This window comes from Telmatherina bonti, assembly GCF_933228915.1.
Source record: "Telmatherina bonti genome assembly, chromosome: 14".
Lineage (NCBI taxonomy): Eukaryota > Metazoa > Chordata > Actinopteri > Atheriniformes > Telmatherinidae > Telmatherina > Telmatherina bonti.
Genome location: NC_136612.1, coordinates 16055807 through 16073961, shown reverse-complemented (window position 1 = coordinate 16073961; position 18155 = coordinate 16055807). Strand labels below are relative to the sequence as shown.

General features: G+C 42.4%; 2 protein-coding genes across 3 annotated transcripts; one reads left to right on the top strand and one right to left on the bottom strand.

Annotated features, from left to right (window-relative positions):
- Window positions 1-2063: 2063 nt before the first annotated feature.
- On the top strand, window positions 2064-3342 carry tob2 (transducer of ERBB2, 2; the record flags this gene model as incomplete). Its single annotated transcript, XM_079253328.1, has 1 exon — window positions 2064-3342. One exon carries the CDS (start codon window positions 2064-2066, stop codon window positions 3276-3278), a length of 1215 nt encoding a protein of 404 aa, XP_079109454.1. The 3' UTR covers window positions 3279-3342.
- Window positions 3343-8006: 4664 nt separating this feature from the next.
- On the bottom strand, window positions 8007-17681 carry tefb (TEF transcription factor, PAR bZIP family member b). 2 transcript variants are annotated; one of them, XM_079252366.1, is made up of 4 exons: window positions 17561-17681; window positions 12563-13099; window positions 11614-11837; window positions 8007-11433 (listed from the first exon to the last, which is right to left on the bottom strand). In XM_079252366.1, exons 1-4 carry the CDS (start codon window positions 17664-17666, stop codon window positions 11218-11220), a joined length of 1083 nt encoding a protein of 360 aa, XP_079108492.1. In that variant the 5' UTR covers window positions 17667-17681; the 3' UTR covers window positions 8007-11217. The 2 variants fall into 2 exon arrangements, with proteins under 2 accessions (XP_079108492.1, XP_079108491.1); XM_079252365.1 differs by lacking the exon at window positions 17561-17681 and adding an exon at window positions 13742-14040.
- Between the last annotated feature and the right edge of the window lie 474 nt (window positions 17682-18155).

The window sequence follows — 18155 nt, the reverse complement described above, 5'->3', positions numbered from 1 at the left end:
TGTTCTGTTGATGTTTCCTTTGTTGTTTGACAGTAACATCTCCTTCGTCGTTAAGTTATATCTTCGATGTGCTGTCACTTTATTAGCTTTTTAATTTAATTTCCAGGGGCAAATGGCTAAGAGGGGATTCTCCACTTGCATGTCAGTTAAACCAGTGTCCTCTCTGCTCCAGTGCCTTTTGACTTACGTATGCCACTAAATCCCAGTTGGACCATCCTGCCTTTCACCTATGCAACCCTCCATTCACCTCCTGCACATTAATCCAAATTTTATTTTTTTATATTTATTTATTTGCAATCATATGATGAAAATAATTTAGGTGCAATTGCTGTAAATCATAACATGGCACTTTATGTGCTTGCAGGCCTCTTGGTGTTAACCCTCAAATATAATAATTGTAAAGGATGTTTTTTTAATGTTATCTATCTATATATATATATATATATGTGCTGCTTGTGCTATATGCAAGATCACTGGAGACTGATAACAGTCAAACCTGATGTGTTTGTGTATCAGCACACAACGTTCCCATAATGCGCTCATGTAAACAAAAATAACATCCTGCATCCTTGTGATGCTCTCATCCGCAAATATACAATGGCAAATGTTGAAATATGAGCAAGATTGTTAGAATTGCACTCCCAAATCCACACATAAGACATTTTTCCTCAACGTGTCATTGCTTGACATTGTGTATTGTATATCTTGTTCATTTTTATTGCAGGAGGTGCAGTAGGTGCCTTAGCTGTTTGTGCATTCACTGTTTATAGTGATGATGGCAGTTGAAAGTGATGGACACTGCAATGCATTTTCAGCCAAGCTGGCGAAGATGGATTTGTTCCACAGATGTTGCGAGGCAAGGCCCTATTTATAGCCTCATTCTAATGAGACCCCATCTTATCCTTCAATGTCAGGCGAAGAGAAAATATAGATCTTATCTTGAACTGTCCCTCCCACAGCCCCTGCATCCAGGCTGTGCAGTGTTCATCTGTAACAACATTAGAATTGTCTTTAATCGGAGGCGTCTTTCTAATCTTAGCGGCCAAATCCCCATCTGGCAGGGAGGTGGATGTGAGGGGAATAGTTGTGTGTGCGTGTGTGTTTTGGGAGGGATGGGGAAGGGGGTTATTGCACATGCTGCATGCTGGGAAGTTGTGTTCTGTCTACTAGCTGCCCTGCCATTTTCTACTTCTTCCCCAGTAAGTCTTGGTCCAGCTTTTGCTTTGAGTTTATTCACATGCTGTCTGTCTTTAGTTTGCATCTGTGTGGTGATGAATAGACTCTTAAGTTAAAGCATTAAGATGGATGCATTTTATGGGATCACATTCAGATTAATACAGGATTTATGAAGCTCACAACGCAGCATCTGTTACATCCATCAGAGCACTCTGCAGTTGATAAACCAAAAATGCAAAGCTAGGTTTTATAGCTGCTGCCTCTTACAAAAGAACATGCAAGTTTACTTGTTTACAGGCTGATACTGTGCATCAGATTTGTACGGGTTAAACAGAAATATTTCTTTTGATATTTGTGTCAAGTTTTCTGAATTTATAGCGTTTTAAGTATTACGGATATATCTTCTAAATCAGTGCTTCTCAATCCTGGTTTTCAAGTACCACATGTTCCTACTACAACACACCTAATTCACCCAAACAAACCTCCCTCGTCAAGTTCTTTGTATGCATGCTAATGAGACACTCCTTTAATTCAGGTAAGGTTAACTCTAAAACATGCAGGGCGGTGATACTTGAGAGGCAGGATTGAGAAATGCTGCTGTAAATATCTTCTGCAGCAGAGATGACAACTAATCTAATGGAAATGTGGATTTCTGTAAACATGTCTGTGTGATTGTCAGTGGTGGAATAATTGTTCTGTTTCCACAGCTGGGACCTCTAAACACAGCCTGCAACCAGATTTCCATGACACGAGCCTTTGAGGGGCCTTTACCATGGTGACACTAAAGGAGTCAAACACTTCTCATTAAGGCAGAGGGACAAACTTCTTGAAGCTTCTCTTTCAGCACCGTCACCACGAGCACTTTGTTCCCACAACCCGGTGCAGCCATGCATCTAGAGGTAAAAGTTGCCCTCAACTTCATTGTGTCCTATCTGTACAACAAGCTGCCTCGTCGCCGAGCTGATCTGTTTGGTGAGGAGCTGGAGAGGATACTGGTGTCACGTTTCGAGGGGCACTGGTACCCTGAGGCCCCACTAAGGGGTTCTGCCTTCCGCTGCATCCACCTGGGAGCACAGAGGGACCCTGTGGTGGAGCTGGCAGCCAAAAGAAGTGGGCTGGACACGGAGGAAGTGCGTGCAAACGTTCCTGCAGACCTTAGCGTGTGGATCGACCCTTACGAGGTATCCTACCAGATTGGCGAGAAGGGGGCAGTCAAGGTGCTCTACCTGGAGGACCCTCCAGGGCTTGGTTGTGACAGTGAAGTGGTGGAGGGGGGAATTCGAGACAGTAAAGGAGATGCAGATGCAGAGGCTGAAGAGGCCAAAAGCCTGGGGTTTAATCCAGATGCTCAAGTGTTTGTGCCAATTGGTAACCAAGCATCTCCTGCCCTCATGCCATCCCTCTCCAGCTCTCCCACACCTCTGTCTGCCCAGTCCTGTGCCGGGCTGTTCAGCCACCCCAGCTCCAGCACACCCACAGACCCCAGTGTCCACTCTTCCAACACTTCTACCCCTTCTCCCCCCGGCAGTGGGTTGCCCTACCTCTCTGCTCAGCAGCCAACCTCCACTCTTCCTCCTGCCCGTCCACAGCCCATCACCTTCACCACCGCCAGCTTTGCCGCAACTAAATTCGGCTCCACCAAAATGAAGAAGTGCAGCGGAGCCGGGTCGGCCGCCAGCTCCGGTGTTATTGTACCACCTTCCCAAAGGATGCTCTCCCGCTCGCCTACCACCATCTTGGCACCAGAGCTCCTCAAGCACAAGCCACTGTCCCTCTCTTTGCATTCCCTCGGAGGTCCTGTCCCCAGCCAGCTTTCTCCCAACGCCAAAGAGTTTGTCTACCCAGGATCGCCAGGTCCCCTTTACCTTGATGCAGACACCCAACCCATGCAGCCTCACGCCAGCCCTTTCCAACCCCCGCACACTGTCAGCGCAAATCCAACCTTCGATCCATTCTCCAGCCCTCCTGCCCAAAGTGTGGGCATCATCGGCAGCAACGGAGGGATCTCTTACATGGAGAAGCCGGCATTTGTTGAGGGTTTGGGAAGCTACAGCCTGCAATATCCGAGCCAGTCCTTCCAGCCCGTCGTGCTGGCTAACTAAGCCTTCATTTGTACTAAGAATTGTTGGAGGAAGAGTTGGATGTGGAGCAGTGGCGCTCTACGTGTTTTCAGTTTTTCTAACAAGCTGTCTGAAGATAATACATGTCAAAATATTAATTTTACTACAAAGGTTTAAAAAAAAAAAAAAATTCTGGTTATTTCATGTGATTTTGTTTGTATCTCTATAACCCTCCCCTCCCCACCCTTACCATGTCCATCGCTGTTCCTTGTCACCTTCTGTGTTTGCAATGACAGAAGAGGGTGAGTTTCTCTTTACCTTTACTCCTTGCTAATTATTAGTTTTGCATTGAATGTTAAATGGAAGACATTTGTTTTGGGGGTTTTTTTCCATGTACTCTATTGGACTGTTTCTAGTCTAGCTTCATTTTGCACTGCACTGTCATGCTGTGAAAAGGGACTTTGCCAAGTCCTGCAGGGAACGACGGCTATGGAAAACTCAGCACTTTGCTCTGCAATCTGCTCTGCCCTACTTGCCATGAAAACAGAGGGATAGAAAGGGAGGGCGGGGGGGAGCTCTGCTGTCTCCGTGTGGAGCCCTGCTGTGTCTTGTTGTGGCTCAGCCCTATCCAGAGACCTGTAGTTTGTGTGGCCTAAGAGCTTTGATGTATGTTGAAAGCTGGTTATCGGTAGCTGGAACGTGAACATGACCAGGGTTTAAATTACGTTAGAGCAGAGAAAGGGCGCAGAACGGAAGCGGTGCTCGTGTTTAGAGTGATGTCGAATGTATTGCAGCTGTGAAGGTTGGAGGAAACCTTTTGTGAATGTGAACGGCAAATGACTTAGAATTTCAGACTATGACCACGTGCTCATACCTCAGTCGACTGTTCAAGGAAAATTTTTAACATGCCCGCACTATATGCATAGACGCTATTCCAGTCAGCAGTGTGTGAAGGTGAACAGGCAGAGAGGGAGGGAGGAGTGGGGGGGGAATGCAGCAGCTAAGCAGTAGGGATTGTGATAAATGGCTTAGCATGACTTTGACTATGAAGGAGAGGTTTTCCTCTGCGTGGAAAGGAGGGGGAGAGAAACAGCCAGATGATTCTGTTGTCGCTGCGCCGTCCAGAGTGTGTTGGCTTGAAAAGCGGCACTTTAAAACTCAGAGCACGTTTCTAGTGAGCTTAAATGGTGCTGAAGCCAAAGGCTCACACTATTCTCTCCATCCTCTTGATATTCTCCAGCGGTCTCCGTTCCTCCGGCTGGTACAAACAGAAGAAACTGAAACCTTCGGTTCAGGTTGCTCCGTCTCTTACCGTCTGCAGCAATATGAACAAAGAGGACTGAATGGTCAGATACTTGTGTTTCTCATGCACATTTAACAGTCGCGACATATGTCATTATTGGTTTGTCACTACAGGGAGGGGTGACCTCGACATATTCAGATGTCCTGCACTTTATCACTGGGCTCCTGATGCTGCGTCTCCACGCAGATCGGCGTTAAACCACGCCGTTGCCCTCCCCTCTGGTTGTTGCACATTTTATTCCCCTGTTCATGAAATGCTTTAGAGATTAAGAGAGCTAAATTTGTATACGATGCATCGTGGTGGTAATGAGTTGTTATTCTTAGCTTGTTTATTTGAATATCTTCCTGGCCTGAAGCGATACATTTAGTTTTGTTTGTTACAGGAAGACCCACGGCTTGTGGTCACAATGTTTTGGTAATGTGACATGTCAACTACATGCACGTTTCATTCCTCATTTTTCTTTTTCAAGGAGATGCATGCAGATGGACTCATCTCCTGAATTTATTTGATTTCAAATGAAAGATTTCTACCCCTTCCCTCCCTCCCCCCTCCTGTATTTCTGTTGTTTTTGCAAATGATCCCTTGTATTTGTATGAATAAGACCTGTAACTCCAGGAGTGTGTGTGTGTGTGTGTGTGTGTGTGTGTGTGTGTGTGTGTGTGTGTGTGTGTGTGTGTGTGTGTGTGTGTGTGTGTGTGTGTGTGTGTGTGTGTGTGTATGTAAGAGTTCTTATGTTCAAATTCTTTGTTTAGTTTCTTACATGCTGAAGTTATTTTTTCATAAAGTAACATGAATATATGCAAACTGAGACAAAATAAAGATGTACAGAATAAAGTATTGAATGTGTATTGTACCTTGTACAGCGTTTTTTTAATAAGACGGGTAAATGTATTCTTCAGTTTGGATTTGGAGTTGAAGAAGCGAATGTTTACAGTGCAGTTGTTCAGGAAAAGATGGCCAATATCACTCTTTGTGTGCTCCCAGGGCAGCCTGACAGCATCACTCCCATAGGCAGTACATTTTAAACCAAAAATCTTCACATTTAAGGTTGGTGCATTAACTTTTGTAAAAGAAAATAAATAAATTTCTATGACTTTTGCACTAGTTGAAGCTACCAATCTTGTTTTTGTTCTTTATCACAAGATCTATTAATGAACAAAATTTATTAACACCTTTTTTTTTTTTCTTTTCTTTTCTTTAAACATGAAATTGGCTGCATTTCTGCTCCATTTCTATAGTTTGAGCGACACTCACTCGGCTAGAACCCTTCTGGCTCTGATACTATAGCCATATCCCAGATTGTCATTGCTTACAATGATGCTCACTCTTCTCCAGTGCAGTCTAATGCTATAATTAAGGGGTTTCTACCTCTCAGCAACCTAGAAAAACAAATCCAGTATATCTCCTCAGTAAGTGGCTGCTCTTCTGACAGATTTAGAAGGAAGAGAGGTGGTTGAATGTGCTTTAAAAGGCTGTCAACCCTGCTATAAGTGGCCTGTGGCAAATAAAATTCAATCTTCTGGCTTTTAAATGTCTTAGAGGGATTCTGTTCAATCGCCTGCATGCTCAACAGGTGAGATGTGAGGATTAAGAGCTGGTTCGTCATCTCCTCTTTGTGACCATATGTTTTTTTCACATGGAAATAATTGAATCTGAAGTGGTGTTAAGCAGGCGTGAACCCTCTCTGAGCACAGGCTACTCTGCAAGCAGGGTTGAATGTTAAAGGAAAGAATTTTGTATTCTGATGTCCTTTGCTTATATCAATGTGTTTTATTTTGCACTTTGGAATATTTCATTGACATACAAGAAGTTTATTTTCTTTGTAAACTTGCACATTTAAGAGTAATATAGATGTAATTAAAAGTTCAGATGAAAAAATATATAAAAAATAGTGCTTTGTTTCCTGCCTGTATGTTTTTTTCCTATTTTGTATCTGATCTGTACACCCTGTAGATGTCTGACTCTTTCACTACGGAGATGCAATGACCTGTTTTCTGTGCTGCCCCTCAGGAATGGGGTGTTACTACTGCAGTTTCTTATTGTATCGGATTCTTTTTTAAGTTTGTAATAAAAGCTGATTGGCAAAAAAAAAAGCATGGAAAATAAAAAAAAAATTGCGTCCTTATTGTTTCTGTGGAGAGTTTTGAAGCATACTCCTTTGTGTGTGTGTGTGTGTGTGTGTGTGTGTGTGTGTGTGTGTGTGTGTGTGTGTGTGCGCGCAAGGCCAGATTATCCAATGGACCTGGGCCCACACCCATTGTAGCCCCATGTCGGGCACATATCAGCAGTTTGGACATGAAACAAAATGTACATAAATGCCAGACAGTTACACCACAGTGTCTACTGCTTTTGGTACCACTGGCTGAGAGATATTAGAAAAGTCATTTCACTGTGTATCATTCACAATTTTTACTATGTTATGTTGTGGAGCGGGGGCCCTGGAACACTCTGGGCCCAGGGGTCTGTACACTTTTAATCCGGCCCTGTGTGTGTGTGTGTTTAGTAAAGTTGAGCATGTTCCAGATCAAACATTTAAAAAGCAGATTGAAACTGTGGAACAACGTGTCCTGGTATGGCAGAAAACAAATTCAAGTGATGTTTGATCAATAATTCAAAGCGAAGATGGGATTCTCAAATGGTGAGCAGCCAGATTGCTCACCTACCTCTACTGGACTCATCCCAGCAGATATTACTTTACATTTCATCAGCCTCTCCTCTGTCTGTCTGTGGCTCTGTACAGACAGCTCCAAGCTCGTGCACGTGAGGCCAACATACTCGACCGTGCCGTGTGGAGTGGTGTGACATTAACATGCGAGACTCTGCTCCACATCACACACACACCGCTTCCCTGACATCTTAACAATCTTGTTAGTTTCCTTTCATCTCATCCCTCTTTTCCATCCTTACAACCACCTGATTCTTTCCTTTCTTTGTGTCCATCCTTCACGTGCGCGCGCGCACACACACACACTCATACACATCCAGCCCGCTTGCCTTTGAGGCGGCTGCTGTTACGCAACACATCTCCCTTGTGTGTCGATGTGATTGTTACGTAACATCTCCTACTCCTCTGGAATACTGATGAGCAGCAGGGATGAAGCCGTGAAAGGACAGAATAAATCAAACTGCTGCCTGACATGGAAAAAATAAAATCAATTTTTCTTTTTTTTTTTATATATGTGCCTATGCATTTACACCTTGACCAGGCTGATTGTGCACATCAGATAAGATTTTTATTTGTCCACCAAACACTCCTTTGTTTTTCCATTGTTTCACTGCCGCAGCTGCTGGATGAGTCACTCAGTAGAGGTCAAAGCATGAGCCGGCGTGTCATTAAAATCCATTTTTATTTCATATGCATATTACAAGGTACAGATAGAACAAGGTAGCCTACTACAGCTGCATGAATCAAGATACAAGGTTACAAAAAAACACTTTTATATAAAAAGAGAACAGAACACCACAAAACTTTTCAACAAAGATATTTACTTTTTTTTTTTCTTTTCAGGAGTATTGTAGCTACTGTGGACAGAAAGGTGTCGATACGAAGCACGTGAAACCAGTTAAGACAAACAACAGTAGTTTTTTCTAAAATTATTAGACCTAAATACTGGTTTGTTTTTTTGTTTTTTTACTGGATAACATGTCCTTAACTTGCTCATCTGACTACATGATGTTCCTTGTCCAGACATCTTTCGATCAAAAGTCATTCATATTTTCTGATAGTGAGCCTGCAAATCCCAAGGTTCAAAGACAAATTCAAACTTCTTTTAAACATAAGACAAGGAAACCTCTAATTATGGGAGAGAAAAATACAGATTTCTAACAGTCATTGCCTAAAAAGGGGCATCAAGGTTTGCAGCTGGTCTTTGTCTGCAGACATGCCCACACGTGAGGATACATCATGCTGCGTTTCTACATTTTAACCCAGTTTTATGAGGCGCTTTGCATAAGGGAAAAAAAAAAAAAAAAGACTGCTACGTATACTCTATGCAGTACTTTACAAAGTACTTTCGTGATTTATTATCTTAAAAAGCCCTGCCGGCCAGTACCTTCATTTTTGCAGAATATTTTTTTTATTCGGTTAAAAAAAAGTAACCAAGTCTGTCCTCATCAGCTACAATGATTTTTAAAACAACACAATGCAGTCGATGTGAAGTCTGAATGTCGATGAAAAAATAATAATAAACCAAATAAAACAAGCGCAATGCTTTAAAAATGCCTGCTATACTACACCACCAGAATCCCCAAACACACGATCAACCAGGAAAACAGAAAAGCACCAGCTGATCCCGTGTATGCTGATATATGTTGGATCGATCTTTGGTGAACACAAGCCGATCCACAGAGATCAAATGATGCTGTTTTCCGCTCCAGTTTGCCGCAACATCCAGCTGCACGAGGATGGGTGGCGCTGTTGTGCGAGCCATAAACGCATGACATCACAGCAAACGTGCTCTGCTTTGTATAGCATCCCATCAGCCCAGCTATCCAAAAACATACCCAGCTCTCAGCGATGGTTTACAGACATAAGTACACTTGGTGTAAACATTTACAAGAGAGGAAAAAAAAAAAGAAAAAGAAAGACAAGCTTACTGGGTTTCATGCATTAGGATCCTTACCAGAGGATTTAAACTGGAAGCACAAAGGACTTTGGGACGTTTCTATTCAATACATGATAGCAATTTGACATACAACATCGTTACTGAAATTAAACAGGCATTACATAACAGAGTATTATTGCCACATTAATTTTCTTTCCCAGATTGCAGTGATTATGAGCACTAAATGTGCATCAGCCAGAGACACTGGAGACAGAGACTCTCCTAACAGTCTGTAATGTGTTTACTAATTTAGTGAGGCTAAGCTACTCCAGCAAAGGAAAAAAAAACAAAAACCGGACTCAGATCAGTTTTTGCCAAATAAAACTAAGCTGCTTCTGAAGTGCAGTTTGCTTCAATCAACGCCACTCTGTAGCCCTGCCCCCCGCCTCAACTTTAACCACCCAGGAGAGGAAGTGTTGGATGAGGTAAATAAGAGTGTGCTTTGTCATTTAGGGAAAAAAAAGTTAACCAACCCACCAATGGAGTATCTAAATCTGTTTTCAAAACGCACAGTTTTCCCAGTGAATTCAATCATTGGTGTCTTTATATCATTATTATTCCTTAAAAGGAAATTAAATCTTCAGACCTTTTGTTGTACATCACAATCAATGGATGTGTTATTACCATCAGAATAAATACAGCACTCATTGACTATTTGGCAATTATTAGGGTATGCGTAGATTAATAAAGACACAAAGTTCATCTTAGGAAATAAAGACCATGAGACTAGGGGAGTATTTACACGGTTGGGAAGCAGTCTGCTTTATGCCTGGCTACAATCACAAGAAATGGGGGGAATAAAAATAAAAGGAAAATAATAAAAACCAGTATCACTGCTCCTTTGGCAGGCAGACAGTGAATCCAGCGCCCTCTACTTGCAGTGTGTAGTGAAATAAACATCTCTGCTTAGGAACATACCCCTCCACCATTGAGGGCCCTGAATATCATCAAACGTACCCTTTTTTTTATTATTATTTTTAAAGTAACCACGAAGCAAAAAAAAAAAGACACTTTGTAAAGCAAAAATCTGTAATAACTTCTTTCATAAAAATCTTATCTGTAGCTCTGAATGCTGATCTGAGATCAGTAGAGAAGAAAATATCGCAGTAGTCATAAACTACAGCTCATGCTTTTTTTTTTTTTAATTTGTTTTTTTCCCCTTACGGAGCTACTGCGTCTCCCACCGTGTCTGTGGTAAACAAGGCAGTTTTACCAGTTCAAACACGTAATGCGTGTTTAAGGAAAAGGTGCAAAAATGAGTTACACACGATAAAAACACGCAACACAAAATGCTATGACTGTATATACACAGTTTTTTACTACTTTTTGTGTGCGCATAAACGTGTGTTTTTGTGTGTGTGTGTGTGTTTGTTTGATATGAGGGAAGAACAGTGACTGAACCACACCACTAACAGACTTCCCTTCTCTTCTCCAGTGCTAAACTAAGGTCTCCTCCCTCTCCGGACTGGACGTACCTCCATCAGTCTGACTCCTGCTCCTTTATTTAGCCTCAGCCAGAATATTAGTTTGAGTACAAAGCAAGAAAAATGTGAAAGACGGCAAAGTGTGCCTTGTTAAAAATACTCAACATCTGACTGACCCTACTAGATTTGGTCCGTTAAGAAGTGTTGTGATCAAAGGTGGCGTTAGTATTTAAAAGCTGGTGAATTTGTTGTACCAGCCTGCTGTTTGTTACATGACTTTCATGAGCTTTACTTGCGATAAAACCCAATTTTCCTCATGTGTTTGCCCGTAGGAGCTCTGACAACAGTCCCCTTCCTCTCTCTCTCTCTCTCTCTGTGTGTAGGAGCAAGGCGCTCTCCACAGGCCTTCCTGTGACCTCGGCTCCCATCATGCCTCACTGCCTGCCAGTATGTATCCCAAACTCCAGCGTCATGTGACGAGACATCAGCTGGAGCTCGACACAGTGACCAGAGGTCAGATAAGACAACAGTGCAAATTAAGATTCCCTTTGTGTTTGTGTCTGTGTTGGATTCTGTGGGGAAGGGAGTTCTGCTTCGGTCAGATTGACGCCTCGTGGGTTTTTCTTCTGAGTCTTGTTTTATTTTTTTCTTTACAGTGGGCCGTACTTAGCCTCATAGCGGGCCAAGATGTTCTTGCAGCGGCCGCAGTCCTTGCGCAGCTCAGAAACTTGCTGCCTCAGCGCGGCATTTTCCCTCTCAAGGAAAGAGGCGCGCACGGTTATCTGGTTTTCTTTCAGCCGTCGTGCATCACGGGAACGCTTTGCTGCCAGATTGTTCTTCTTCCTCCTGGACCAGTACTTATCATCCTGAGGAAACAAAAGAATGAAAGTCAGTGAAAATAACACAGACGTGGAGATCAACTTCAAATACATATGTAAAATTTGTCCATAAAATTGACTAAATTCCCACTAAGATCTAGGAAAGGTAAAAGTTAGAACATGTTCGTGTCGCTAATCGTAACAAAAAACAAAAAAACAAAAAACTACCTTCTGTTCATCTGGAACAAAAACTTTCTTGGCCTTCTTGATCATGGGCTGCGGTTTTAGATCCTCGTCAGAAAACTTGTGTTTGCGGGGGTTGAACAGCTCTCCTCCCGGCACGCTGGACAGAACAAGGTCTGTGGGATCTGGCTGGAAAGGTATGTCCACCTCGATGGCATCTGGGTCGATAGGAGAGGGCGTGTTCCGCTCTGCAGTGTTACGATCTGTGGCTAAAGGAACAAATAGTAAGCATGGGTACAAAGAGAAGCCATTGCAATGAAACTTTACAAACAAGATCTACTGCTCACATGAAAATCTGCCTCCTTTACCTGCAAACACACTGCATTTAAAGGTTTATTCCAAAGATACTCAATCCTGGTTGTCGAGGGCCGTTGTCATGCAGGTTTTTCCAAGTGTCTCCATTGCGACACACCTGATTCAGATCAGTGTGTATATAGCAAACATTTGTAGAGTATGTCTGAGTCTGAGTCAGGTGTGTTGCAGCAGGGACACTTGCAGGACACTGACTGTTGAGGACCAGGACTGAGGATCCCTGCTTTATTCACTATATTATGTACTCTGACAGATGCCACAAGGCCTGCAGTGGTTGTGTCAGAAAAATCTCCAAAATTATTTTCAGGGATTGTAATATTCACTTGGATATTACAATGAATGCTCCAAAGCACAAAAATGTCCAATTTTAGCATTTAGGTTTTTTTTTTTTTTAATTTTTTATAACTTGGGGATTTACATGTTATAGCATAAAAAAATCTTGTAGCTTGTTTGACAAATGTATAAAAATCTAAGTCAGTGTTTTAGTTGTGTGATTGCATACATATACTTTCATTTTCTAAGTCCAGTCAATGAACTGGAAAACAAAAGTACACAGCAGAATCTGAGGTCATTCAGATTTAATATGAACCAACGGAAATTAATAAAGAACTGCATCACTCACCTGTTTTCTTCAATTCTGCTTTTGCTGTTGCTTCCTCAGACAAAGGCTCTTGCCCATCTTCTTCTTCGTCCTCCTCCTCCTCCTCTTCTAGCTTGGCTGGTTGTAAAGTAGTGACCGTCACAGTTTCTTCTGGATCTGAGGTGACTGTAGAAGGGGATGGGGGGGATTCTGATGTTGGTACGCTGCCCTCAGCAGCAGGAGGAGGAGCACCAGTAGCTACAGGAGTAACTTTGGGAATGCATTTGCCTTTGCCCTCCACTGAGGTCAGAGTCTTCTGCAGCTCCTCTTCCTCCAAGGTGACAGGGATCCCATTTTCCAGGAGGAACTCATCCAGGTCCATGTACTCCAAGTGGAAAGTCTCTCCATCATAAGGAATTGTCTTCTCCCAGATGGCTGGAGTTAGGGAGGCTGATACCCCACCACCTCCACTACTTCCACCACCACCTCCTCCTCCTCTGGAACCTCCACCTGTACTGGGTGCGACAGCTCCACCTCCTTCCACATCCTCAGTGGAGCATAGCTTTTCCTTTTCTATTTCTGCAGGGGAGGAAAAAGCAAAAGGACACTGTAGTTTCAGAAATGCGCAAGATGTTGGTGGTGCATGCACATGACTTTCACAGGGACACATGCAAAGAAGGTACAGTGCCCCTGTGTGTGTGTCTGACAAAAATAGTAGGTCGAAACAAAAGGTTAACAATGCAGAGGCTGATAAAAGGAGAGCTGGTACAAGGGAGACGATATGAGCTTTCACGGAAGTCAAAGTGAGAGAGTGGGAGTTCACGCTTGCCAACCCAAAACACAAAGCATCCCCACGCGAACTGGAAGCAAAATGACATAATATAAATGGATCTGGTTTAATACCAAGCAGTGACTCTGTCTTTAAGTGTCTTTATAGTCCAGTTTCACAGCTTGAAGAACAGCGCATCAGAATTAGAACTTTTTGTTCCCTTTTCGCTTCCTCCCCAAAGCAGCTGGCCACGCGCATGTGAGACACAATCCCAACATACAAACAACCATATATATTTTTAAAGAGCATTTAATGATTTGGCATGCTCTCAAAATATCACGCTGTACGTGTCTAGTTAAGTTCACACCCTTGCAACAGTCTTCAAACTCCACACTGATTCACGCTGCAGACAAACTGGACAACAGCGTTTACACCACCGTGTAAAAGCTTACCGTCCTCGCCTTCCTCCAGGATATTTGGAGGAGGGATGTCCATAATCTTCTTCAAAGCAAAAGGAAATGACTTGTGAGGAGCCGCTGCAGCGACGTTACCGCTGGGTTTAAGCGCCACTGCCACCGCTGCTTTGCCAGGCATTGTTTCCCTGCCAAAGCTCCGAGGGGACCGGAGCTGTATGGAAGCGACAACTGGAGCTAAAAACCACAAAGCTGCTGAAATAAACAAAATAAAGAACCAAAGCTTCTCGCTTGTTCCGACGCTACTGTTGCTGTCAAGTCAGTTTTGTCAATATTAATGCTTTAGGACGGGAAAACAACACTACACAAACCCCTTGTTCTCAGTGCCCAGCCAGAGCGCTCATTGGATATTCATGAGCCCATCGCCACGCCCACCCGCAATAGTAGAAGCTGATTGGCTACCACTGACATCGTTTTAATATATATTGCAGCGCTTCTACTTTTCCTCTCTAATCGCTTTATAATTGCTCATTGGCGTCAAAAACACGTTGATATAGTTAAATAAAATGAAACTACACAGCTAATACACGTATTGCATAAAGTGCAACAAGACTGCACAGTCTCGTGCCAGGGGAACATTGATGTTTAATTTAAAAAATAAATAAATAAAAGGTAAGAGACACTTTTTGATGAAGTATGAAATATCTCAGATTTCCACAACTATAACAGACTGACATGGATACTGTTCACACACACACACACACACACACACACACACACACACACACACACACACACACACACGCCCTAAGAATATCCTGCAATGGACTTGTTGTCCTTTGCAACAAGACACTCGTGGCCAAACACGTGCGGCCGCCCCCACCCACCTCATGTGACAGCACAATCTGTCGAGGGGCGGGGCTTCAGATACTCTGCACGTGCAAGGCAAGGAGAGCGACAACGAGCACGCGCCCACCGCTTGAACAGCTGGCACGCGGAATTTAGAGAACACAAAGCACGTTGTCCACTACAGAGCTCGAGGAAAAATCTGTTTTTAAACATTGACATTCCCCAAAATGTCTCCACTTCATGACCAAAAAAAACCTGATTATGTTAAACCCATGCAAGCGCCTCAATTTCAACACACTCGGGAGTATTTGATCTTGGAAAATGTAATTAAAAATGAATTATTCATATAAAGTGCCTCAATAGGTGGATATCTCACGTTTCAGGGCACGCGACAGTCAGCGCCTCTCCCTCACTTTCTCAGGCTGGATGTTTGGGTTCAGGAACACAATGTTCAACCCGATCCCAACCCACCTTCCCTGCTAGTTTGTGGGGGGTTCTGTAGAAGTTTATACAGCTCTTATCAGCTGTGAAGTAAACATGAACTGGTCCCTGCAGAAAGGACGCCAAATGAAACCTGCAGCTTGTACATGAATACCAAAAAAGGGGGATTGAAGACTAACAGACTCAATCTAAATAAAAAGCAACACATAGTGGGATCATTCCAGTGTCTTTGCAGCAGCTTGAGTGACCTCATTTGTACAACACTCTGTGTCCTATAAACATGTAATCAAAAGGTGTCACCTTGACAAATGGGTGATTCATATCTAAAAGTGAGGCATGATAAACTTATTTCTAAGTGTCACACCTCTGAATTAAGCTGTCATTCAGTTACTTGATTAGGATTCTGCAGAAGGTGTTGGTTGAGAAGTAGAAGGAAAGCTGTGTCTGGAGTTCACTGTGTGTACAGTGCATACCAAGCTGCTCCTTTAGAAAAAGAAAGAAAAAAATAAAACACTAAACAAAACAGATCTTAGCGCCCCCTACTGTTCATAAACACAGATAAAACAATCCGCATCCAGGTGGCACAATGTCCAACTTCTGAGAACAAAGAGGAGTATCTGAGCAGACTAAAAGACGTTTGTAACAAACCTAAGATGCAGGGGTGGCTGGGATGTTTGGCAGATTTTATAAACACTACCACAGTGTGGGGCGTTATAGGAAAGCAAAAGATTAAACAGAAACATCAGGGAGTGTCCAACAGAATATGCAACAAACATACACTCTTCTCTATTATGTGCCACAGGAAAAATAACTACAAATAATTCCACAACATATTAGCCAGTCAGCATAAGTCACAAATGTGGTAACAAGTCATTTCATGAATGAAGCTTTATTTATAATATGACTCTAATTTTGGATGTATTTAGGTTGCATTTCAATGTGAATTTTGCTCGTTAGAGTAACAAACTATTAAGGTGAGGCTTGATCAGCATGAAATTCCAGCTTCAAAAGCACACTGGTAGTGTTTCTGTATTGTCTGCATGTCCCATAGGGAGGAGAATCCCATGTGAGGAAGTGCATCCATTCTGGGAGCTATCCAGTGCTGAAATGGTCCACAGCCAAGAAATCTTGTACAATGTTGTGGTTTCATTTAACTCTTTCACTTATTTAATCATATCCTTCTCTGGTCTGTGACATTTTGTTTCAGCCTCGTTGTTTGCCACATGATGCTGACTTTAACCACAAATCTATGTGGCAACACGTGTATATAATAAAATCAAGGCATGTTGCAAGAAGTGTCAGCAGATTCTCCAGGTCACAGCCATATAAAGCATTTGTATGATTTTTGTATGATTTTTATTAAAGACTTTTTAAAATCAGACAACTAAATGTCTTAAAATATGTTTTGATTTTCTGTTCTTTTCACCTCCATCCTTCAGCAGCACCACCACATCTAAGAAATGGGCAGAGGGATACTCAAAGGAAGTTTTTTTTTTTTAAATCAGGAAATCCCTGAATAGGTTACAATCCCTGTGTGCATCACTTAGAGAGTGAGGTGTTTTTGTAAATATTCAAACAAAGCTGAAGGAGACACGTGAGAAGAGACAGCAACACGGAAACAAATGAAAATGTAAACAAGTAATATGATAACCTGTCTGCTTTAGTTTGGGTGGAGACCTTGCTTGCACGCGTGTCCTTCCACCTCAACCTTCTCTTCTTTCCTTTTTCCCCCCTGCTCTTTCACAACATACAGAGAGCTAAAAAACCACATACCAACTTAAAGAATTTGAGCAAGAAAGTACAGCAAGTGTATAAAAACCACTAACGATGTGATGAAACCCTGAATAAACCCTGTTTCTGTTTTATTGCATCAGTTGCAAACTCTCATGTTGACATCACTGTGAAAGACTTCAGTCTGTTGAGATAATGCAACCACCTGTCCATGTGAGCCACCCCCCAGACACGTTCTTAAGCTTTTAAATAATCCATATCTGGTCACTGTCTTATACTTCTGCAACTGAGGCTTAAACTATAAACAATACTCTTTAAATGAAGGCAACTGGACTTGGGAACTCGATATGATTTTTCTTTTAAGCACTTCTTTTAAGCACTTTAAGGATTACCATGGCATCATTGACGTAGTATGAGCATAGACATATTGGATAAGCAATCAATAAGCCAGTTTATAGCCTGAACTGTGTGAAACTTTTGCCTTATCAATATAATTTACATCAGTGAGGGCAAACTAGCAAATACACTTCTTGATATTAAAGACCAGAGCCTCCAGTATGGCCTTATCATTACCTCAGTATATTGTGTATGTGTATATGTATATAGTATAGTAGTATATACATAGTGTATATATATATATATATATATATAGTAAGTCAGTATAAAGTGTAAACTTTTCCAAACAAGTTGAAACAAAAGTTCAATTCCTACTGTCAGATTGTAATGTGATGAATAAGACTTCATCTGGACTTATCTTTTTTTAAGGTGTTGAACCTGACTCTCTTTTGAAGGAGAATAATGTTATGAACGACAAAACGAAAAAGAAAATTCTCTCACCAATTTCATCAAAAGCAGGAAAAGAGAAGGGGTAGTCAGCCAAGGCCTTCAGGAGATCAGGCACGTCGCTCCTATCCCCAAAAAACACCTGGTTCGCTGTTGACATGACGTTCAGCCTTTGAAATACTTGCTGCCGTAAACGATTTAAGTCCAAATGACTAAAAAAAACGCTTAAAGTTTGACAGAAGGAAAGTGTAAACCCTCTGCAGTGGTCTTCTGTTACTTCTCAACTTCGCAGAAGCACGGGGACTCCTGCATGTGTCCGGATAATTTGAGTTTTAATGAGCAACTTTAGCCCCACCCTCTCCCACTTGTTGACTTTACGCCATTTGAGTAGGCGCGTGTCAATCAAATTGCGGCGCCTATCAGCGAGCAGGAGGTGGGCTCTATGTAGAGAAACAACCGAGGTCGTAAGGACTTTCATTTGGGAACAGATTTCTGCACACCACACACGGCTGCACGTGCAGGGCAAAGCAGCCGTTCTGAGGCTCCCAGCGCCATCTAGTCCCTTACCAAGAAACTGAAATAATAGTGTATACAACGATTTGCACCATTCGTACTTTGTAAGAAATGACCAAAAATAATTTGGGTTTGC

What these genes read in the sequence shown, in the direction of transcription:
- tefb (XM_079252365.1), bottom strand. Translation starts at nt 13,883, where the DNA reads ATGCCTGGCAAAGCAGCGGTGGCAGTGGCGCTTAAACCCAGCGGTAAC. An exon ending in CCTGGAGGAAGGCGAGGACG is followed by an intron (nt 13,100 to 13,741) that starts GTAAGCTTTTAC and finishes CCTCCCCTGCAG; the next exon opens with AAATAGAAAAGGAAAAGCTA. An exon ending in TTGTTCCAGATGAACAGAAG is followed by an intron (nt 11,434 to 11,613) that starts GTAGTTTTTTGT and finishes TTGTTTCCTCAG; the next exon opens with GATGATAAGTACTGGTCCAG.